This window comes from Oryx dammah, unplaced genomic scaffold (assembly GCF_014754425.2).
Source record: "Oryx dammah isolate SB20612 unplaced genomic scaffold, SCBI_Odam_1.1 HiC_scaffold_18, whole genome shotgun sequence".
Taxonomy (NCBI): domain Eukaryota; kingdom Metazoa; phylum Chordata; class Mammalia; order Artiodactyla; family Bovidae; genus Oryx; species Oryx dammah.
The window spans coordinates 85,961,819-85,986,408 of NW_024070202.1; the positions used below are offsets into that span (position 1 = coordinate 85,961,819).

The 24,590-nt window shown below is 37.5% G+C and overlaps 1 protein-coding gene across 2 annotated transcripts in view; it reads left to right on the plus strand.

Annotated features, from left to right (window-relative positions):
- CPED1 (cadherin like and PC-esterase domain containing 1) overlaps window positions 1-24,590 on the plus strand; it is a 326,436-nt gene that overhangs the window by 250,309 nt on the left and 51,537 nt on the right. For both annotated transcript variants that reach the window (XM_040259514.1, XM_040259515.1), the window contains one exon: window positions 24,284-24,401. In XM_040259514.1, coding sequence (XP_040115448.1) covers window positions 24,284-24,401 — 118 coding nt within the window. The remainder of the gene's footprint in view (window positions 1-24,283; window positions 24,402-24,590) is intronic.

A 24,590-nucleotide genomic window follows, 5' to 3' on the forward strand; every position in this document is an offset into this window, starting at 1 on the left:
ATTTTAAATACTGAGGAAACAGCATGACTCTGTGAATAGATATGAAAATTACTATAATTTTTCTTTTTTGAGGATTTTTTAAAAATTTATATGTTGTTGAACAATAAAAGTTTTCTCTTGTTTCATGAAAGCATCAGAAATATTACCCTTTAGAAACAGAGAAATTATTATGTTGATCAAAAAAGTTAATTTGAGTTTTTATAAGATATTATTAATTATTATTATTATTTAGCCAACCCAATAATAAATTTTTTATAACTTGAAATTTTATAAATCCCACTTACCTGTCAATGATGCAGCACTTCCATTTGGAGTAAACTGAACTGAACTGAATGATTTCACTCCTCTTTTATTTTTTCAACCTGTAAGTAATTTTGTATTCTTAACTCACAATTCACACTGTAGAACATTTTCTGGACACTCTTCAGTGGACATTTAGGAAAGTCTATTTTCAGGATACAATATGGATTTAATTCATATTATTCTGGTTTATATTTGGATATAATCTTTCACACTTTCAGAGGTTCTGGTATTTTATTTTTTATTTTTATTTTCTGAAAACTGATCTCCAGTTAACATTGAACTAATTTTCTTCTTCAGTAGTTCCAAATGAAAGAATAGAGTTGCATATGATTTTGCATAAATAAATAAAATTGAAACCATTCACTTTGCTTGCTTATCTTGAATCTCTCAAAAGCATTCACCTGGAGAGATTCCTGGGTTTGAGCTAACACTTTGCTGTCTTTGAAGGCGCTGTGACCTGTTTAGTTTCAGTGTGTTTTAAATATTCAGAGACTGAAAGACTCTAGAACATGGGTAGGAAACAGGAAAAAAGCTGAGAGTTACCCAGCCATTTAGCTTGTTACCTTAAACAGGCTGATAAAAGCTGACTTTGGACCATATGTGGCCATCAACTTCTTGCCCACAAGAAAAAGTTTATTCCTCTGACAGGAAAGCTGCTGGACAGCTACTGGCTCAGGATTTAACTGGGGCAAATCCAGCCATCTGCTCCCTCTGTGTAAGTACAGACAACAGTAGCCTTCCTTCTTCCATCTTGAAATGGAAGCAATGTCAATGCTAAAAGGAGCTTCAACTGCCAGAAACAGAGCCCTTCCCTCAAAAGAAGGAAGAGAGACCAAATGCATAGAAGTGGGGCATGGAGCTTTCCCTGAGAGGGCTAATAAAAGCAAAATAATGACATTTTTCTCTGACAAGATTTAAACAGATAATTAAGAACCCCTGACTTCTATTTCTCCAAAGGACAAGTCTTAAATAGGCCAAAATGGGCAGCCGGGAGTCGTGAGTATTAATATCACAAAAAAGTATATTCACTTTGCAGAATGATATTTTGCATAATTGAAAACTCTACTGATCTAATTAAAATATAATCTTCGTTACTGAAATTCAATTTGCACCAAACTTCTAAAGAACATATCTAGGGTATAAAGTAAACCGTGATGACCTTTCATTAATGGTTATTTGTTTTACTTTTTTTTAATTGCTTTTGTTTCAAGTATTATGAAATATTTATAGCAAATCATGAACACTTTTTCTAATCCTGCCCCAAATATCACGGTTTGGTATATACACATCTAGCCTTTTAACTATTATATACATTTAGTGAAATATGAGACAGTTCAACATAAACTTTTGTTTGTAATGTGTTTTTCACTTTCAATAATATGAATATCTTTCTAGATCTATACATACCAATTTGCTTTATTCTTGTTTTAATCTTTAAAAAAATTTTTTTAAATGTTATTGGAGTACAGTTAATTTACAATATGCTGTTAGTTTCAGGTATACAGCAAAGTGAATCAGTTATAAATATGTACATACATCTACTCTTTTTTTAAATATAGGCCATTAGAGAGCATTGAGAGAAGCTCCCTGTGCTATACAGTACGTGTATGCTAAGTTGCCACAGTCATGTTCAACTTTTTGCAACCCTATGGACTATAGCACACCAGATTCCTCTGTCCATGGGATTCTCCTGGCAAGAATACTGGCATGGGTTGCCTTGATCTCCTCCAAGGGATCTTCCCGACCCAGGGATCAAACCCGTGTCTCTTGTGTCTTTCGCATTGACAGCTGGGTTCTTTACCACTAGCACCACCTAGGAAGCCTTTTCTATACAGTAATAGGTTCTTATTAGTCATAAAGTGTAACTTATAAAATATCTAAATAAAATATAGCATAAAATATATAGTAGTGTGTGTATGTCAATGCCAATGTCCCAATTTATCCCTCGTCTCCCTTTTTTTCTTTTTACTGGTTGAAGTACTACTGAGAATCAAAAGAAAAAAGTTACTTTTAATCCTATTCTTTTTTCACAGTTAAAAAAGCAATTAAATATTGGCTGAAAATGTGCTGTCCTCTCATTCAATTACCCGCACTTATGCTGTGATAGTAAATACTGTTAACAGTTGGGAGGATACTCGTCCAGATTTTGACCACATTGATACTGACATATCTGTATGCCCATCTGCATATGTATGTGTCTTTAAATAAAAATTAAACAGTGCTGAAGTGGTGGTGTGAAACTTTCTTTTCCTCCAGTCTTAATATGTTTATACATTTGTTTAGAACAGTGATGAAAATTACCTCCATCTTCTTAATGGCTGCATAGTATTTTATTGTGTAAATGTGCCATATTGACTTACTTAGTCCTTTATTGACAGGCATTCAGATGGTTTTTTATTCTTTGCTATCATAAATTTGCTCATTCTTTGGGATATAAATCTTTATATAGTTGCACCCCTATTTCTAGCATAAAGATTCCTAAAAGTGAAATTAGTAGGTGAAAACAAATGAGAATTTTGAACTTTAATATACCTTGTCAAATCACTTTCCATAAACAATGTGTGAGCATGTCTGGGTCCTCACACTTCCATCAACACTGGTGTTTATTACACGTTTTTATGTTAAAGTGAAAAATACAAACCTCATGGTCAGCCCAGGTTTCAGACATATTGACAAAAACTTGTACAAGGAGGTGCTCCATTAACTTATGTACATCACTGAGAGATATTGATTCTTCTCGCCATAGCACTAATTTCAGGTTTTTTTCTTACCAAAGGACATATCATTTCATACAAAGAAGCTGAAACAGAATTGAATTGATATTTAATATTGACTAAATATATGGCTTAATGCAAATCACATACTGGGCAAAACAAAGTGACTTAAAACCCATATTTACTCAGTAGATACTATTGTCTGTATACTATTTAGGTGTCTAGCTCTTGGGGTATATGAAGTGAGTGTTAATTTCTCAGTCGTGTCCGACTCTGCGGCCCCATGGACTGTATCACACCAGGCTCCTCTGTCCATGGGATTCTCCAGGCAAGAATACTGGAGTGGGTTGCCATTTCCTTCTCCAGGGGATGTTCCCAAACCAGGGATCAAGCCTGGGTCTCCTGCATTTCCAGCTGATTCTTTCCAATCTGAGCCAACAGGGAAGCATATATTTATATTTATATTTATATTTATATTTATGTTTATGTTTTTCTATACTGGAGTGAGTTGTCGTTTCCTCCTCCAGAGGATCTTCTCAACCCAGGGATTGAACTGGCATCTCTTATGTCTCCTGTATCGTCAGGTGGGTTCTTTATCACTAGACCCCCTGGGTTGCTCATATATATGTATATATGTATGAGGGGAGAGAGATGAATAAATCATATACATATATACACATATACATATATAAAAACAAATATATAGATACATAAGTATCAATCTTTGAGGAAACTTGAAGAGAACAGTATACCTACCTATAAACAAGTAGTTATAACAGAGGATGATATGTCTGATAAAGGTGATGTGTTATGACAGTGCAGCAAAGAGAACAGCCCCTTTTGGACAGGAAGGGGAGTGAGAACCAAGAAAGACCTCTCACAAAACATAACAATTTTGTGTGGCCCCAAGCATCCTAGGACTTCTAGACAGGGGTGACAGCGTAGGGGAACAACAGGTAGATTGTGTGGGGAATACAGGGTGATGACGGGAACAACAGGGAAAAGGCCTTCAAGTGAGAAAGATTCGTTTCAGTTGTAAAGGATTTTGATTGTCAGGCCAAAAACTTTGGATCTGAGCCTGTACCCACTAGTGAGACAGTAAATTTTTACTACGTTGAATAATGGTAGCACATCACCATCCCAGAAATGTGACAAATCATTTCTCGGGTGGACTTGTGCAACTTCTCCTAACCACAGTGAATGATTAGTCAAAGGAACATTACTCTGACTTGGAGAAACTGTATTTTGATATATATTGCTGTATTTGTCTTCTCCTTAGAGTTTTACATTTAAGTATTTTATCCTACTGTCCAATGGACAGTCAGTGCATATTTCACAAATATTTCCAGTTCAACACCTAAGCTGAACACCTCCCCCTCCACCTCACTTTGTATCCAGACCTTTCCCTTCCATCCAGGAGCCCACAGATTCCCAAAAGTTACCCTTTCCCTCTCCCCTTCTCTGCTTATAACTTCCTCCTACACACCTCTTGTATCCTAGCCACTTTCTCATCATCCTAATTCAGCCCTTCATTCCTTTCCCTGAACGTTTCTAATAGTTTCCTGACCCATCTTCCTGCCTCTAGAGTCAGAAGTCTCCAGTCTAGTTTCTGTATGTGTTTTTAAACAATAGATCTAATTGTATAACAAGATCCTACTCCACCCTCTCACCATTAATATTCTTCCATCATGTTCATAATATATTATCAAGATTTAAGAAATGGTGATAAAATATGGTGAACAGTAAATAGTTGCACATGTAATAAATATGTGTATAATACACAGGTGGAACAGGATGCCTGTATAGAAGCATGGGTAAAGCCAAAATGTTACCTGACTTTATATTTACTTTTGTATTTTATTTTTTATTTTCCAGCTTCATAGTGAATATAGATACTTAGCAAATAATTAAGTAAATGAGAGAGAAAAGATAAAATCCAAATCCCTTGGTATAGTTTTTATCACTGCGTACTTTGGTTCCTACTTCCCACAAAACCTAAAGATGAACCATACCTCTGTCTTTGATGTTCTTAAAATATACCACACCTTTCTAATTGTTAGATCATGCATATTTATTGCCCTTTCTTGAAAATACTTGTTTCCTCTTCTCTTCCTACACATCCTTCAAATCTGACCTCCTTTTAACACTCTTGAAAACTAAGGTTATTTCATCACATACATCTCTGTGTTTTTTGCATATGGGTAGAGCACAACAGATGACCTCTGAGTAAATGAATGAGAAATAATTTCTTGGCTACAAAATGAAAACTTAGCCTCCATCAACACTTATGTTAACACTTTATATGCAGCCTCCAAAAAGAACTCCAAATGACTTTCTCTGTGGCATTCAAGTAGACAGTGGCTGCTGTGGTAGGCAAAGCTTCAGAAGACACAGGTTTCTATTATTCTTGTATTTTTTTTTTTTAAAAAAAGGACCAATGGATATTCTAAGTCACATTTGAAGTTTGAAGCTTTCTATCTTTTGTTTAATTTTAATTATTTTCTCCTCATAATGCATTTTATTTCTCTAATATGGAAATGACTGTAGGTGTTTTTAAAATCATTAGAAAGGACTTACATATAGAGTCATCCTTTGGCATCTGCTTTGAGAGTACTCAAGTGCCTTAAATGTATATTCAGTGGTGTAGGATTTTTATGTAATCCACACACATCTTGCTGTATTCTTTAAATCAGAGGTCCCCACCTCCAGGCCATGGACCCATACCACCTGTCAGCTTAGCAGTGGCATGAAAGTACACAATAGATGTAATGTGCTTGAATCATCCCCAAACCACGCCCTCCCCCGGTCTGTGGAAAATTATCTTCCACAAAACTGGTCCCTGGTGTGGGCATGGTTTGGGGCCTCCCAGATGGCTCAGCAGGTCAAGAATCTGCTTGCAACACAGGAGACATGGGTTTGATCCCTGAGTGGTGGTTTAGTTTTGCTAAGTGATGTCCTACTCTTGTGACCCTGTGGACTGTTGCCTGCCATGCTCCTCTGTCCATGGGGATTTCTCAGGAAAGAATACTGGGGTGGATTGCCATTTACTTCTCTAGGGGATCTTCCTTCTCAACCCAGTGATAGAACCCATGTCTCCTCTTGCATTGCAGATGGATTCTTTACCCACTGAGACACCACAGAACCCCAAGAAGGATGGGAACTGCTGCTTTAAAATCATCTCTAAATTACTTATAGTGCTTAATACAATGTAAACACTATGTAAATAGTTATAAATGTAGATGCTGTGTAAATAGCGTGACAAATTCAAGTTCTGCTTTTTGAAACTTCCTGGAACCTTTTTTTCCTGAATATTTTTGATCAGTGGTTAATTCCACACATGGGGAACCTGTGGCTTCAGAAGACTAACTGTTTATTGCTGTTTAATTTCACTAAGAATTAAATAAGCTAACACTTATAAAGTGATTTTTAAAAAGTTTAAAGATTAGTAATAGCAAAAAGGAGCACAATAATTTCTCAATCCTCAAGTAAATGGTTTTAACTTACAGTTGACTTATTGAAACCAATATGATTTAGTGTTAGTTGTGCTATTTAAAAGCAGGTCTTTAAAACATTGTTTTTCTCTCCTATTCCATAAAGAAGGGAATATCCTTGGTTCCCTGTTCCTATGTATATCCTGGGAGATACAGTTTCATCAATAATTTTTTTCTTAGCATGCAACCTACTTGTACCATTTAATACTGCTTGACAATATCAAGCCATCTTCTAATTCTTAGTGATTTACAGTTGTTCTTAAAATATGAGAAAAGTGTTTGAATGTCTAATAAAAATAATGATTTTTATTTGCAACCTAAAGAATTAAAAATGAAATATATATACTTTTTAATCTTGGTTTTTCATAAAACTTAACTGCAAATAAAAAATAATAATTTTTTCTCATATGTATGTAAGAAACTTCCCCAAAGCGGTGATGGTCTGGGGGAAACCTGAAAATGTTAAGCCAACTCAAAGAAAATTTAAGTTATATAGATATTTAATTGAGTTCACTGCTGCTACATGTATATTCAGCCAGTTGATAAGTAATAGATTAGATAGTGGTCATCAAGAATTTACAAAAAAGCACTGTTGTGATTTACAAAGGACTAGTGCCTTCTGACACATTATTTTTTGAATGGAAACAATGCTAGGTGTATATGAACAATAAATCCCTGTTTTAAATGTGAGGGAGCCAAGGCTCAGAGAAAGTAATTTAAATGTCCCATTTACACGGCTAGCATCGTTGTTCAGTCCCTCAGTCGTGTCCTACTCTTTGTGACCCTGTGGACTGCAGCACGCACGGCTTCCCTGTCCTTTGCTATCTCCCTGATTTTGCTCAAACCCATGTCCATTGAGTAAATGATGCCATCCAACCATCTCATCCTCTGTTGCCCCCTTCTTCTTCTGCCCTCAATCTTTCACAGCATCAGGGTGTTCGCATGAGGTGGTCAAAGTATTGGAACTTCAGTTTCATCATAAGCCCTTCCAGTGAATATTCAAGGTTCATTAGCGCTGACTGGTTTGATTTCCTTACAGTTCAAGGAACTCTTTAAGAGTCTTCTCCAGCACCACAGTTTGAAAACATCAATTTTTCGGTGCTGAGCTTTCTTTATGGTCCAATTCTCATATCTGTACATGGCTACTGGAAAAACCAAGGAAAGTCAAGATTGTTGGGAAAAATATCAATAACCTCAGATACACAAATGATTCCACTCTTATGGCAGAAAATGAAGAAGAACTGAAGAGCCTTGATGAAAGTGAAAGAGGCGAGTGAAAAAGTTGGCTTAAAACTCAGTGTTCAGAAAGTTAAGATCATGCCAACCAGTCCCATCACTTCATGGCAAATAGATGGGGAAACAATGGAAACAGTTAGAGGCTTTATTTTGGAGGGTTCCAAAATCACTGCAGATGGTGACTGCAGCCATGAAATTAAAAGATGCTTGCTCCTTGGAAGAAAAGCTATGACCAATTAAAAAGCAGAGACATTACTTTACCAAGAAAGGTCCATCTAGTCAAAGCTATGGTTTTTCCAGTATTATAGATGTGAAAGTTGGATGCTTTCAAACTGTGGTGCTGGATAAGACACTTGAGAGTCCCTTGGATGACAAGGAGATCCGACCAGTCCATCCTAAAGGAAATCAGTCCCGAATATTCATTGGAGGGGCTGATGCTGAAGCTGAAACTCCAATACTTCGGCCACCTGATGTGAAGAACTGACTCATCTGAAAAGACCTTGATGCTGGGAAAGATTGAAGGTAGGAGGAGAAGGGGATGACAGAGGATGAGTTGGTTGGATGGCATCACCAACTCGATGGACGTGAGTCTGAGCAAGCTCCAAGAGTTGGTGATGGACAGGAAAGCCTGGCATGCTGCAGTCCATGGGGTCGCAAAGAGTTGAATAAAACTGAGTGACTGAACTGACTGACTGCAAAAAGCATAGCTTTGACTATATGGACCTTTTGTCGGCAAAGTAATGTCTCTGCTTTTTAATAGGTTGTCTAGGTTTGTCATAGCTTTTCTTCCAAGAAGCAAATGTCTTTTAATTTCATGGCTGCAGTCATCATCCATAGTGATTTGGGAGCCCAAGAAAATAAAGTCTGTCACTGTTTCCATTTTTCCCCATCTATTTGCCATGAAATGATGGGACTGAATGCCATGAACTTAGTTTTTTGAATGTTGAGTTTTAAGCGAGTTTTGTCACTCTCTTTTTTTCACCTTCATCAAGAGGCTCTTTAGTTTCTCTTCAATAGAACCTAGTGTTAACCCAGATTTTTTAAATTCCAGAATGACATAAGGAAATGAGTATGGGTTTTAGAATCATACAGACTTGTATCTGAAGTCTGACCACACATGTGGTAAATTACTTAAGTGTTATTTGTTTAGAATTACTCTTGGTGCAACTAACACCTTCTAACTCATAGCTGTGTTGTATAATGTACATAATGTGCCCATTGGCACGTGCTATTCAGTTCTCATCATAGCTTCATTTATTGAGCCCTCATTGTGGATCATGCATGATTTTTTTTTTTAATTTATTTATTTATTTTTAATTTTTACTTTACAATTCTGTATTGGTTTTGGCATAGATCTTCATTGTTTATGTGTATTAATGTGTTTAATCTTTTCAACAGTCTTGTAAGGCAGGCTTTCACAAAAGAGGAAACTACCCAACTAGGGGTTTAATTTACCCAGGGTTACAAAGTGAAAGTGAAGTCGCTCAGTCATGTCTGACTCTTTGCCACCCGTGGACTGTAGCCCACCAAACTCCTCCGTCCATGGGATTCTCCAGGCAAGAATACTGGAGTGGATTGCCATTTCCTTCTCCAGGGGATCTTCCTGACCCAGGGATTGAACCCAGGTCTCCCACACTGCAGGCAGACGCTTTAACCTCTGCGCCACCAGGGTTACAAAATGGTAGGGCCAAAATCTAAATTCTGCAGTCTTACACAATAGCATTCACCCTTAACCACCATACTACTAATCGTATTAAATCCAGACCCTTCTATTCCTTTTTCATGTGCCACCTTGGCCCCAATGACCCTGTTTTCTAGGACTCAGACTTCATAGGCGAACTATTTAGTATGTAACCAATTTCAGGGGCATAATAATGGATAACATCTGATGTAGCAAATAAATGTGACTGATGTTTTTCAGAAAAGAAATCTGACTTTAAAAATTAAATTTAGTAGCATAGTGTACAGTCTGAATAATGACTTTTGTTATTGATACCCAGGATACTTGCTATAAATGAACAAAGAAATGAATTAGAATAGGATTATATCATGTACATAATATGTGACTTACTATAAAAGGAAAACTTGCAGCTAACTCAAGAACTTATTCTTTCCCAGGAATGATTTCTTAGTTATGCCAGGCAGATGTCTGTCATCACAGAATATTCCTTTTATTTATAATTTTTAGAAAGTAGTAAATGATTTTACTATTTTTAAAAAGAATAAGTTGTAAATTGTTTCCATATAGCTTTGTGGTTTTTCTTTTGATTTGGTCTTTGCTGCCACATATGAGATTTTCACTCACAACCTCATCATAGAAACAAGTGATCTCATACTATTTCTTAGTTCAGTATTTTTAACACAAACTAGTCATCAAAACAACTAAGTTTATGTATTGCATTGGCAAAAAGTTTTGGTAATTACAGGAAAACCCGGATGAACTTTTTGACCAACTCAAGAGATTCTCCTGATCATGGGTTCATTAAGACATAGTTGAAGAGATTTCATTCAAAAGTGACTTTTTCCTCAGAAAATTAAAGCTCTGAGATAGCTGAATTATCTGTAGTATTAACAGTGACAACTTGTTAAACACTTTTCAGAATCAGCTTTATTAAATGATAAAAAGTTATTTGTAGAACACTGCACTACTAATAGTGAAAATAAGAAAATCTAAAGTTTTTGCCAAAAATTAGTTTAGTTGGTCTATGCCATTATTTTTTGACTTAATACCTACTTCCTAGACTCCCATAAATCTGTATTTCATGGAACATATTTTGGGAAACACATAGCCTTCTCTGAATTATTATATCATTTTTATTTCAATAAAGATTTTAGAGTAGAATTAGCATTTTGAAACTTTATGAAATACCATGCATGCATGCCTGCTAAGTTGCTTCAGTCATGTCTGAGTCTTTGTGACTCCGTGGACTGTAGCCCACGAGGCTCCTCTGTCCATAGGATTCTCCAGGCAACAATACTGGAGTGAGTTGCCATGCCCTCCTCCAGGGACTCTTACAGCCCCAGGGATTGAACCTGTGACTCCTCCATTTCCTGCGTTGACAGGTAGGTTCTTTACCACTAGTGCCACCTGGGAAGCCCATGAAACACCATAGGAATGATTAAAAAAAAAAAAAAAAAAAACAGTGGCCAATCTATAGAACAGTTTATTCTCTTAGATATTATTTTTTCCCCAGTCATCAGCTTTAAGTGTTAAACCACTTAGTCTTATCCCAGCTCCCATGACAAAGAATACCTGGTATAAGGGAGGGGAAACCAGTGAGATTTAAGCCTGCCAAGTGCTATGTCTGTTTTGGTTTTGACCTGCCAAAGTCAGTCAATACAGTGGAGTCCAACACAGATGGCCTTTTAAAGATAAAACACCGAGGAGCAACCAAGTATCAGATCTGGGCAGGGTAACAACTGCAGAGTTCTAGAACAAAGCCAGGCCTCTTACTTTAAAGCAACATTCCCTACAGCTTGGTTCTGCAAGGCCAGGCAAGCATATCTGATTGGTGACGGCGGAATCCCACAACAGCTGTTGACTTATGCAAAGAAGTGACATACTGTAGAGATCAACTTGAAATGCCACGTGGTTGTGGATTATGGAGAAGCAGTGGCAGAAGGCAGGTCCGCTGGGCAGAGGAAAGACCCAGTGGTTTCAGCTGAGTCGAGGGAGGCATCCTGGGGCAGACACACCACAGCAGCCTTTGGAGGCTAAAGCTGTGGAGACTTAGAGAGATGTGATCTAGAAGGACTCACTCATCAGTCTTGGCTTTGAATGAAAGAGGTATTTCATCCCACACAGGGAGTTGTGACAACCACTTACCCAGTAATGATCAAATCATGGCCACAGTATTCAAGTTCAGGAAATAATGAGCTCATGTAAAACCCCTGGGGAATTTAAGACAAACTCAATGATAATCTTATATCTTGAAATTTCTCCAGGACGCCTGCTTATAATGGGGTCATGGAGTCTTAAGTTCCTCCATTAAAATGGGCAACCCTTAATTTTGTACTGGATGCCAAGGAAGATAGCACATGTTCCACAGGAAAATGCCCACTCCTTCCTGGGCAAGCTTGCTGATAACTGACACTATCAAAGCCTGAGCTGATATGGTGGGAGTAGGTTCTGAGATAAACTGCTTCAGAGTTTTGTAACTGACACCATATGTTTTTGCACAGCCCCCAAACACAAGTCCACTCCAGTATTCTTGCCTGGAGAATCCCATGGACAGAGGAGCCTGGTGGGCTACAGTCCACGGGGTCACAAAGAGTCGGACACGACTGAGCGACTTCACACACACACACAAACACAAGTAGGCAAAATCCATTCCCAATTTGCTCCAGATAGTACTGTGCATTTTATGGCTGAGGACTGAATCCCAAGCTAATAGTCACAGCAAGGGGAAAAAAACAAAACAAAACAGCGATTTATAAATTAGGGTGCAGTTAGTCTTCAGATATAAAGGATGCCCACGTTTTTGTAAGCATTAGAATGGGAAATCAGCTGCTTTGAGCCACCATCACCCCTGCCTGGCTCCATTGTTTCCACTGCTTGGAAGCCCACCAGCTCCCATCTGCCTGGTGAGCTCCAATAGACTTCCAGTTATAATCTCTTTTGTAAAACAGCATCGATCTTATTCCTTTGTGCCAAGCTTGTGTCCAGAACTATTTTCATTACCACTGTTAAGTGCTTTCTGCAGCAATTGTGTGTTTACATATCTGTTTTCTCTGCTAGAACTCCATGAGGGCAGGGGCTGTGGCTGGCCTGTGGAGATGCTGATCAAATGTCTGTTAAAGGAATCAATTGAAACAAACAAATGAATAGATGTCATAAACTATAATACATGACAAATGAGTACTGATGGCTTTGAAAATCACGTGAAAACTGTATTCCTTGATGATAGGCAGTAATAAATATTCATTGTCTACCATGGGAATCAATGTTGTCTTTAGCTAACAATTAATTTTCTAATGTGCTAGTATTCAAAAATAAAAAATTATTTGAGTAAGAAACCATAAGCTGGAAAGGTATTTGGAGGCTTTTTATTTTTCCACCAGAGGGAATAGATTTGGCCTGAATCATACACACCCTTGCCTAGTCCCCACTTTTGACCAACTGTAAGCATTTAAAGTGCAGCTGGTTATGTTTAGAGATGCCATCTGTAGCCATGAAAAAAGAGTCTTTCCTGATGAAGAGTTAATTGGTCTAAATGTTTCATAAACATGATCTTCATGTCTTAGTACAGTGTGTTTTATTTTATCTTGTTTTGTTTTTCGCTTGAAGTCAGATAGACCTATGTGTTCCAATTCTAGCTACTCTGCTTGCTAAGGTGTTTGCTTTCAGGAAAGCTTCTATGAAACTCTACACATCTTTATTTCTTCATCTGTTGAATAAGGAAAATATGCACTTCAAGCTGTTGTAAAGATTCAGTGCAGTGGTATGTAGGATGTCCCTTCCCCCATGCTTGGCATAACCTGTTTTTTTTTTTAATTTTTTGATTAAAAATTTTTTTTGGCTTCATGGCATGCAGTTCCTCAACCAGGAATCAAACCTGCACCCCCTGTACTGGAAGCATGGAGTCTTAACCACTGAACCACCAGGAAAGTCCCTAGGCTCTCTGTTTATTCAATATAAATGGCATTTCCTTTGATCCTCGCCAGCTCACCAGGACATTTTTATCTCCTGAAGAGTTAGTCCATAAATAGGTATGAACTACCCACTCGAGTACTCTTGCCTGAAAAATCCCATGGATGGAGGAGCCTGATGGGCTGCATGCCATCTATGGGGTCGCACAGAGTCGGACAGGACTAAAGCGACTTAGCAGCAGCAGCAGCACCTATTTAGGGTAGTAGGTATTTCTTTAGCCTGTACACTCTCCTCCCACAATTCCTATAAATTTTAAGAGCAAAATACTTGTGGATCAAACTCTATGGGATATCGAGGAACACCAATAAGATGTGGCTACTTGCTCTGCTGTATGAAAGGAACTCCAACAAAACTTTGTAAAAGGCTTTGACTGATTAGAACATTCTTTTTGCCCTTCAAGAAAATTCTAAAATATGGTGATCAAGTTAAATGAATATTTTCACATTTAATGTTAATGTTAGAGTTACAGAAAGTTCTTAAATACCCTTACCCGGTTTTCTCTAATATTAACATTTTATATGACAGTGGCCCTTTATCAATTCTAAGAAGCTAATATTGGCACAGCACATTTACTCAACCAAATACTTTATATGAATTCCACTAGTTTTTCCAATGATATTTTTTTTCCGTTCCGATTTTTAATTGCTCTTAGCTGTCATTTTCCTTATGTTCTTTAATCTATGACACTTCCACAGTCTTTCCTTATCTTTCATGACTTTGATACTTTAGAATAATGCAGGTCAGTTATTTTGCAGACTGCCTCTCAATCTTGCATTGTATCATGTTTTCTCCTTACTAGATGAAGCTCAACATTTGTGGCAAGAATACTGCAGAAATGATGTGTTTCTCTTGATCACTTGATGAGGGTAGTGCTCACTGGGTTTCTCCATTGGAAAGTTACATTTTTCCTGTGTAACTACGAAATATCTTAGGGGGATGACCTTTAGTCTGATTAACATGCTTTAAAATATAAGACTATGCAAAGAAAGGATTTTCCTGTCATAGCACAATTATTTTTATAGGTATCTCATTTTACATTGTTGTTGCTGCTGCTGCTAAGTCACTTCAGTCGTGTCCAACTCTATGTGATCAGGATATGTTTATACTAAAAAGTAATATCAAATTTTGGCCTTATAATATCACAGCAGTTTTGATGCTCAGTTTTGGGTGTATCAGCATTTCTTCTAAAGAGAATTTAGCTACATATAGCGTGCTTTGAGCTTAACTGTAGATGTACAGATTGCTGATTAGTGAGTCTTTATAAATGCTATTTAGTACTCTAAAAATACTATTACAGTCTCAAAGGAGGCGGAATTTATAAATTGAGACATGTAATGATAGCATTATTTTGTAACCTAACATATTTCATGTCACTTGGTTTAAGCTCCCGTAGGTTTTAAAGTCTCACAATTCTAAGGATCACTGTATGTGTACCTGTGTGTGCGTGTGTAGGTGTGTATCGGGGCAGGCGTCTTTGTATAGAAGTTACCACGATGAATGAAGTCAGGAAGTGCTCCCATGATGTTCAGAACTACTGTAACTATATGTTTTATTAAAATATTCAGCTCTATGTGTGCCATTTGTATTTCTTACCAGAGCTAGGAAAACTGCAAAATATGGGATCTTAGTTCTCTGACCAGGGATTGAACTTGTGCCCCCTTCACTGGAAACATAGGATCTTAACCATTGGACCACCAGGGAAGTCCCAAGAGCTGCATTTTTAACAATCACAACCTTCTATACTTTATTAGTGGACTATTTATAAGTGGGGCAGTCCATGTTGCAAAACTTATCGTAGCCGTTATGGTCACTGTGACTGATCACTGTTTCCTGAGAAGACCTGCTTGCTGTTTTATATGTGGCAAACATTTGTTATGTTTGGTGTCATGTTCTTGATAATACACATCTTTTAAAATATCTCTGTAGCCTACTGCCTATTTTCACTCACAGTAGTATTTCTGCTTCAGTCTACAAATAATTAATTTGCTCCTTTGGAATATGAAATAAGCTTTTCTTTCCGTCATTGTTATTATTGTTCTGTCATTTCCCAAATGGATCCAGTTTCTTCAACGTGCAAGAGAGTCCATGATTATACATTCAGCAACAATTCCACATTCTTTGTTCACAAATCAAAAAGAACTGAAGTTCTTCAAATATCCAGACATAAAATCATTCTTCTTTGTTTCATTTGCATTCGCATCTACCCTTCTGGACTCCATCTGGAACGCAAACCAAAAGTGTTGAAAGACCACAACAAAGGCTGCTTTCCTTGGAGCTCACCGGAAATGGGAAGCATTAGTCATTTCACAGGCCCCTGTCTCACTAGATTTTCCAGTCCAAATTCTACAAATCCTGGAGACTCAGATGTATTTCTAAATTGAGAATAGAGGGTGCCTTTCAGAATGGACTCCAGCAAGCAAGACCACATTGGCCTCACTCTGTTTAATTTGGAGATCCAACAGAGCTTCCCTGGTGGCTCAATGGTAAAGAACCCACCTGCCGTGCAGGAGATGTGACAGGAGCCATGGGTTCGATCCCTGGATTGGAAAGGTCTGCTGGAGGAGGAAATGACAACCCACTCCAGTATTCTTGCCTGTAAAAATCCCATTAACAGAGAAGCCTGACAGGCTACAGTTCATGGGGTGGAGAAAGAGTTGGACACAACTTAGCAAATGAACAATTTAAGATTAAAAAAAGAGAAAATTGTATATTGCTAGTTGAGGGATTTGTAATGCATGAGAAATATAAAGAAGTGTTCCAAATATTGAGGTCATATTAGTAAATTTAATTGACTAGAGCTAATTCATCTGTTTATAATTTGCTTCAATTTCCTTTGTTCCTGAGTTCATAGGGGACTAAGAATTCTTAGGATAATATACCACCACTTTTCAGCTGATGATTATTTAAGGAAAGAAACACACACAATGATGTTATCTTATATGATAGCTCATTACTACTTGGATTCTAATGTGTTATAAATAAGGCTATGAAGCCCAAAATACAAACAGCAACTCAAAACTTCATACACAATTCGGCTACCTAACACCAAGTTCTATTATTTTTAAAAAACAATTAAAATTGAAAACTTGAACTCTTACTAAAACAGGATAACATCTACGGCCATACCACCCTGAACGCACCCGATCTTGTCCAGAACAGGATAACATCAAGCATTGAAACATATCAACTTTTAAAGCAGTGTTGTTAGAGGTCCCTTTTGCACAAAGTAGAATGACTTGACTGGCTACTTAGTTTCATTAAAATTTAAAATAAGGCAATTATATAGGTAAACCTTGTTCACTGCAAATATTTTATTAGAACAAACTAAAGTCAAAATGTCCCTTACTCCTCCATAAAAATGTTTAATTTTGTACTGTCCCTTAAAAAAGCAGCTGCTTAGTAAAAGAAATTTATAAGTTTTATAAAAGAGGACAGAGCCTAGCAACTTCTCTGATAAGAATTTTTAAACAGAAGAAAATTAAAGAAGCTTCATTCATTGCCATGATCCTAAATTTTGTGTCATTAGAGTGAGCCAAGGATTAAAATCATGATTCCAAAATAATTTTACTGATCTCTATCTATTTGCTGTCTTGTTCTCCAAATGCAATGCACTTGGAACTTGAATGGCTATAATCCTCACTCAGTTTTAGAATGTTTCATGCTCCTCCTTCTACCTGGAACCATGTACTCAATTCCCTTTTTGTTATATTTCCTCTGATAAATTATTAACTCTGTGGACGCAGGACAGTATTAAATGACTATGCAGACACATAGTCCTTCACAGCCCTCAGTAGGAACCAAACCTGCCAATGTCTTGATTTGGACTTCCAGTTCCCAGAACTGTAAAAGAAACTTCTCTTGTTCAAAGCACCCAGTTTGTAGTACTATACAGGAGCCATAGGAAACTAATATACCTTCAAAGGAGCTGCCAATACTTTTCTGATGTCCTATTCTTTTACTTTGCCATTTTAAATGTTATTTTCTTTACTTAAATTTGTATTTTTTAAAAAACAAACTTGATTCATACCAATGGTAAAATCTTCAAAATAGTTCATTTTTGCTTCCCCATCTCTAGCTTACCATCCTTAATCTTCCAAGAGAGCCATTGTTCAGTCTTCCCAGTGTATCCTTCTGGAATCTGTGTATGCACAGTCAAACATATGCACATTTCTAGCACTTTATTTTACTAAATAAGGTCACGATGTATTTAATGTCCTGAAACTTGTTTTATTGCTCTTAATATCTGTCTTTCCATACCTTTACTCTGCATTCTTCTCTTCGGAAAATTAGTGTTCCATCATATGGACGTATAACTTGTTTTGCCAGTTCCTTATTGATGAACAATTAAGATGTACCAAGTTTTTTGTTATTACACAAAGTGCTCTAGTAAATTTCCTTGCACATGAATCTTTGTAAACTTTACCAAGTGTATTTGTAGGATTAAATCTTAGCAGTATAATTATATTTGTGAGTTATTTCCAATTATCTTCTAAAAAGTAAATAAATCCCTTTAATATGCATTTATATGAATGCATTCTTTTCTTTATGAAAAACATTCAGTTTTAGGATCACTGTAGTATGTAAAAGACGATTTCAGATGGACTATGCTATAATGATTTATTGCTAATGTATACCTCAGCTGATTATTCTATACACATTCATTCAGTGTCTGATACTATGAATCTCAAAATAGCTACTATTTTATGGCTGGCTGACTACAACACAAGGAAAGCAGTTGTTAAATTTAGAGAAAATGTGAAGATAGAAAATAATTCATCCCCTTGGAACAAGATAGTGAAATTAGCTCATCAGGAACTTTGTGTCTTATGGGAAAAGAAACAGTCTTAATCTGAAAGAGGATTCTGCCTCTCTGGGAGAAGCAACTGTGCCAAGACTGTCAGGTTTGAGCGGTCACGACTAACTTACGAAAAATAGCATCATCCCAGGGAAAGGGAATGGGTCCCTCTGGGAAAAGCTGGGTGTCATGAGGAATGGCTGTATATTTTAAAATTTAAAATGTGGACATTTTTCATTATTTAGTGGAAGAAAGGGAAAACTGTTTGATCTTAAAAGAATGATTCTATGGGGCCAGAAAGTAGGTAAGGTTTAACGATACCTACCCCGGATGGTTCATGGGTAAAGAATGCACCTCCCAATGCAGGAGACATAGGTTTGATCCCTGGGCTGGAAAGATTCTCTGGAGGAGGAAATGGCAACCCACTCCAGTATTCTTGTCTGGAAAATCCCATGGACAGAGGGGCCTGATGGGCTACAGTCCAAACGGTCACAGAGTCAGACATGACTGAGCAACTAAGCACACACGCACCAGATCAAATAGCAATTTGATATTGCTCTAAAAACAAAGCAAAATCACATTAAAAATGAAAACTACTAATTCCTTTGTGGCCAAATACTTCTGTAAAAACTAGATGGACTTCCAGAAGAATTGGTAACAAGAACAGTGGCCGTGTATTCATGGGTAGGGCAGAGAGCAAAGCCAAGGGCACCTTAATATCTTTTGTTAGTCACTAAGGCATTTCATGAAAAGTTAAGCACATTTTAAAAATCATTATATATATATATATATATATATATACATATACACTCTGCACATGTTTGAATGAGAAAATCTGTTAATTATCTTGTTACACTGTATTGAAAGCTCTGACAGTCCATTCAGGAATTTATGAAGTCTCCAGCAAAGGGATACACTCTAAAGGTGGAGCTTTCTGGGGTTAATTTTAAGCATCTCTGCTAAATTCTGCCATTTCCATATCTAGATTAAGGGGCTCCAAGCCAGAAGAGCTATTATTCATTTACTTGACTATGCCTGAACTTGACCAAATTACTAATCACACCAGTGAAGAAAGAATGATGGATGCTAATGAGTTTTTCCCTTTCAAAAATTGTTTAATTTTTTGTTAGTGAGGTTTATCACTTTTAAGATCTAAAGGGATAGTCAATGATTCATGTGGCCTGAGAACAGGTTTCATAAATACTTAGAGGAAGAGAGAATTTTGGCTGCATGTTATATTTCCATGTTGGTTTGACCAGGGTTGTAAGCAGCGGAAGTGGTCACCCTGTCTGGCTCCCACTTACACTACATTTCTCTGTGCTCTGTATTATGTTTACTGTGTTATCATAGGCTTATATGTGGAGTCCTGGGTTTTCAGTAAGTGTCAACACTGAACATTTAAAAATATTATCATTCTCTATTGTCAGTCATTTGTTTCAGCAGCTTTGAAGTCAGGTCAGAACATGCTTCTATATTGTTACAATATCTTTGTTCTAAGCTGCACCAAAGAGGACAATTAGAACAAATAAGATGGAGATTTCAGTTCAGGATTAAGAAGAAACTTATCATGATGAGCTGGATTATGCTTGAGGTCAGGGACCTGCTTTCACAGCAAGGCGTTTTGCAGGTTCTAGGTATTAAATCAATCTTTCTATTGGAAAGCTGTATCCAGAATTGTTCAGAACTACATCATGGATTATCATTCTTCCTCTGAAGAGGAGTTTAGGGTAGATAACCTCGGAGGTGCAGCTTAAGAAAAAAATGACATATAGGTTATCAGCATATCAGTTTTTTCAGTACTGTTTTTCTTTTGTGCCTAAGAGGTCAGATAAATCCTTTAGTCACCTTATGACCTTTGACATGCAATTCCTTCTGCTTGAAAGTCTTCATCCCCTCTGAAGGATTTTCATATCCTTCAGTTCAGATATAGTCTCTCGAAAAGGCTGCTTGTGACTAATGTATCTGAAATAGCCCACATCCACTCATCGAAAATTGAGTTTGGTTCCTCACAGGACAAGCCATCAGTGCACCTAACAATCTGATTGATTGATAGACCAATGACATGTCCAACTTTGACAGAGGAGACCATCTGGGACTTCGGCACCTGTGATCTAGGCTCTTTTTAATGCCCTCCCAATGAGGACTAGGACACTATCATACACCTGCCCACCCCAGAGACCCCAAACAAGCAATCATCTTTAGGCAAACTTTTATCTAAATCCAGACTTTTCAGCATTATTTGCATTATTAGTAGATTGAACACAACATCTCAGCATGAAATGAGTTTAGGTGACTGCATGGCATGTTCTCAGTGTGCTTCATCTGGAATATATTATTCTGGAATGAAACAAGGTCTTCAGTTGTTTTCTTAATTATATGCCTGGGAAATCTTCCCATCTTAGTCCATTAGATCTGTCTTTATACATATTCTTTATGCATTGCGTGAGGGTTTTTCTGGAGTAGACTCTAAGAACTCTAACTTTGGGGCTATGGAATCTGTGAATTTTTAAGTTTAGTGTAAATTACCTTCTGAAGAAGCTGAACTAATTTGCATTGCTTATCAACAGTGTATAATAGTAATTATTTCTCAATGCCCTCCCTAATATTTGATATACATATTTTTTAAAAATCTGATAGATATATAATGCCATTAATAAAGGCCTTAAATAAAGGTCTCAGTTCAGTTCAGTCGCTCAGTCGTGTCCAGCTCTTTGCGACCCCATGAATCGCAGCACGCCAGGCCTCCCTGTCCATCACCACCTCCCGGAGTTCACTCAGACCCACATCCATCGAGTCAGTGATGCCATCCAGCCATCTCATCCTCTGTCGTCCCCTTCTCCTTCTGCCCCCAACCCCTCCCAGCATCAAAGTCTTTTCCAAAGAGTCAACTCTTCGCATCAGGTGGCCAAAGTACTGGAGTTTGGGCTTTAGCATCATTCCTTCCAAAGAAATCCCAGGGCAGATCTCCTTCAGAATGTACTGGTTGGATCTCCTTGCAGGCCAAGGGATACTCAAGAGTCTTCTCCAACACCACAGTTCAAACGCATCAATTCTTCGGTGCTCAGCCTTCTTCACAGTCCAACTGTCACATCCATACATGACTGCTGGAAAAACCATAGCCTTGACTAGACAGACCTTAGTTGGCAAAGTAATGTCTCTGCTTTTGAATATGCTATCTAGGTTGCTCATAACTTTTCTTCCAAGGAATAAACGTCTTGTAATTTCATGGCTGCAGTCACCATCTGCAGTGATTTTGGAGCCCCCCAAAATAAAGTCTGACACTGTTTCTACTGTTTCCCCATCTATTTCCCATGAAGCGATGGGACCGGATGCCATGATCTTCGTTTTCTGAATGTTGAGCTTTAAGCCAACTTTTTCACTCTCCTCTTTCACTTTCATCAAGAAGCTTTTGAGTTCCTCTTCACTTTCTGCCATAAGGGTGGTGTCATCTGCATATCGGAGGTTGTTGATATTTCTCCCGGCAATCTTGATTCCAGCTTGTGTCTCTTCCAGTCCAGCGTTTCTCATGATGTACTCTGCATATAAGTTAAATAAGCAAGGTGACAATATACAGCCTTGACACAATCCTTTTCCTATTTGGAACCAGTCTGTTGTTCCATGTCCAGTTCTAACTGTTGTTTCCTGACCTGCATACAGATTTCTCAAGAGGCAGATCAGGTGGTCTGGTATTCCTATGAATGATCTCTGTTCGTCTCCAAGGCAAACCATTCAATATCACAGTAATCCAAGTCTATGCCCCAACCAGTAACGCTGAAGAAGCTGAAGTTGAATGGTTCTATGAAGATCTACAAGACCTTTTAGAACTAACACCCCAAAAAAGATGTCCATTTCATTATAGGGGACTGGAATGCAAAAGTAGGAAGTCAAGAAACACCTGGAGTAACAGGCAAATTTGGCCTTGGAATGCAGAATGAAGCAGGGCAAAGACTAATAGAGTTTTGCGAAGAAATTGCACTGATCATAGCAAACACCCTCTTCCAACAACACAAGAGAAGACTCTACGCATGGACATCACCAGATGGTCAACACCGAAATCAGATTGATTATATTCTTTGCAGCCAAAGATGGAGAAGCTCTATACAGTCAACAAAAACAAGACCAGGAGGTGACTGTGGCTTAGATCATGAACTCCTTATTACCAAATGTAGACTCAAATTGAAGAAAGTAGGGAAAATCGCTAGACCATTCAGGTATGACCTAAACAAAGGTCTAGTCTCCACTAAAAACAAATGAATAGATAGATGAATAGATAGGTATCACACATACATGAACATATGTCATTCATAGAAGTTTATTCAAACTACATCTTCTCACATCATTATAAATATTATGCTATTTTAATTGCTTTATTATAATATAATGAACATTTTAACACAAATCATATTTCTAATTTTAAACAGTTTCCTAAACTTCAGCTTCAGTCATGAATTAAAAAATGAAAATATGTGTACTGAATCAAGATCTTAAAAAGTCCTCACACTACTCCGATTCCTTTTGTTCCCTGATGCCCTGGATCTTTTGTGTGAGATCCAGGAATCTGAGTTGGCGGTTAGGACGTTTAAAAGTGTGAGAGAAGGTGACTAGAAATTGCTGGTTAGAGGCAGAAATACAGAGCAAAGAAGAGGTCAAACCAATTATTTCTTTCCATTACTGAGAATGCATGATATGAAAGGGGGGACAATTAACTCTAACCTTTTACATGTTCAGCAAATATTTATCATTGTCTACTGTACACCAGGGATGGGATTTATGTGTGAGGGAAATAATTATCCATTCTCATGGAGTATTCAGTCTAGTGGAAAAGGCACAAATAACAAGTGCAATTACCAAATGGTGAAGACGATGAAGGAAACAAAGGATGCTGATGTGGACAGAAGCTGATGCATCACTGTGCTGCCATTTCAAGAGACCTCAAACACAAAAAGATGCTCTCCATGCAAAATTAGGAAGAAAGCATTCCTGCTGCTGCTAAGTCGCTCAGTCGTGGCCGACTCTGTGCGACCCCATAGATGGCAGCCCACCAGGCTCCTCTGTCCTGGGATTCTCCAGGCAAGAACCCTGGAGTGGGTTGCCATTTCCTTCTCCAATGCATGAAAGTGAAAAGTGAAAGTGAAGTCGCTCAGTCGTGTCCGACTCTTTTCGATCCCATGGACTGCAGCCCACCTGGCTCCTCCATCCATGGGATTTTCCAGGCAACAGTACTGGAGTGGGGTGCCATTGCCTTCTCCGAGAAAGCATTCCTAACAGATATTATTGCATTTTTAAGCTGACCTGACCTGAATCATGGTACTCTGAGAGAACCCAGTGAGATGGTGGCAGTGGAACCAGATGAGGTCGGTTAGAAGGACATAGGACAGGTACAAGTGCCTACAGCTTTGTAGGATAAGCTAAGAGAAAACAAGAGAAGGATGATATACTGGAGAACAGGAGAGATTTCAAAGCCAATGAATTGCCTCTCTCCCAATGCATATGGCAGACTACAGAAGGCATGGCTTGGTGCAGAACATGCCTCTTCTCTAATGAGTTTTATTGCAATGAGCTGTTACCTACCTACTTTCATAAATATGTAAAATGTTTTAGATAAAATATACATATTCGATTCCATTTCTAGCAAATCATAGATCTTAAATAAATGTGTGTTGAAATGAAATGCATCTGTTAAATTAACATTCTCCCCAAGTATTTCCTATTTGTTATCTCACAACTTCACATTTTTCCCCCTTGATGTATTGTCCTCTGTTATACTATGTTATATTTTTTAATGAGTCAACAACACAAAGGTATATTTTTTTTAAATAACTAACACCTATTTCTTTAAAAATTGGCAGAGCAATAACATGACTATCAATGCCAAAATAAAGATTATCATTAGAATTTATATGAATCCCCTAATAGAAGCAGCTATTAATAGCAAAAACAACTATCGATGAATAAATATCAAGAGAAGGGTAAACATGGATTGTTCCCTTTTATCCATAAATGTCATTTGGCAGAGAAAGTCTTATTTTTGATCTTTTATTACTACAGGTCAGGTTAATTACTATGACAGCTAACTTTTATCATTTTAATGCAGGATTGTGGTTTGCTGATTCAGCCAGAGGAAACCTGTGGGTTACAGCCTATTTCCTCTGACTACATTGAAGCCATTTCACAGCCCGAACTAAAGACTTGTCCATCTGGGGATACAAAAGGTGACTATTATACTGATATCATTTCTTTTAAAAAAAATCCCTTAATATACATAAGTAGTAGATGGTAACTTAAGCTATTCTTCTACAAAAAAAATCAAGGTGATATGGTGCTTTTTAATTAGTATGACCTGCCACTCATATAATTAATGAAAATGCATTGTTTGAGTATGTGAAATATTTGATTAATCA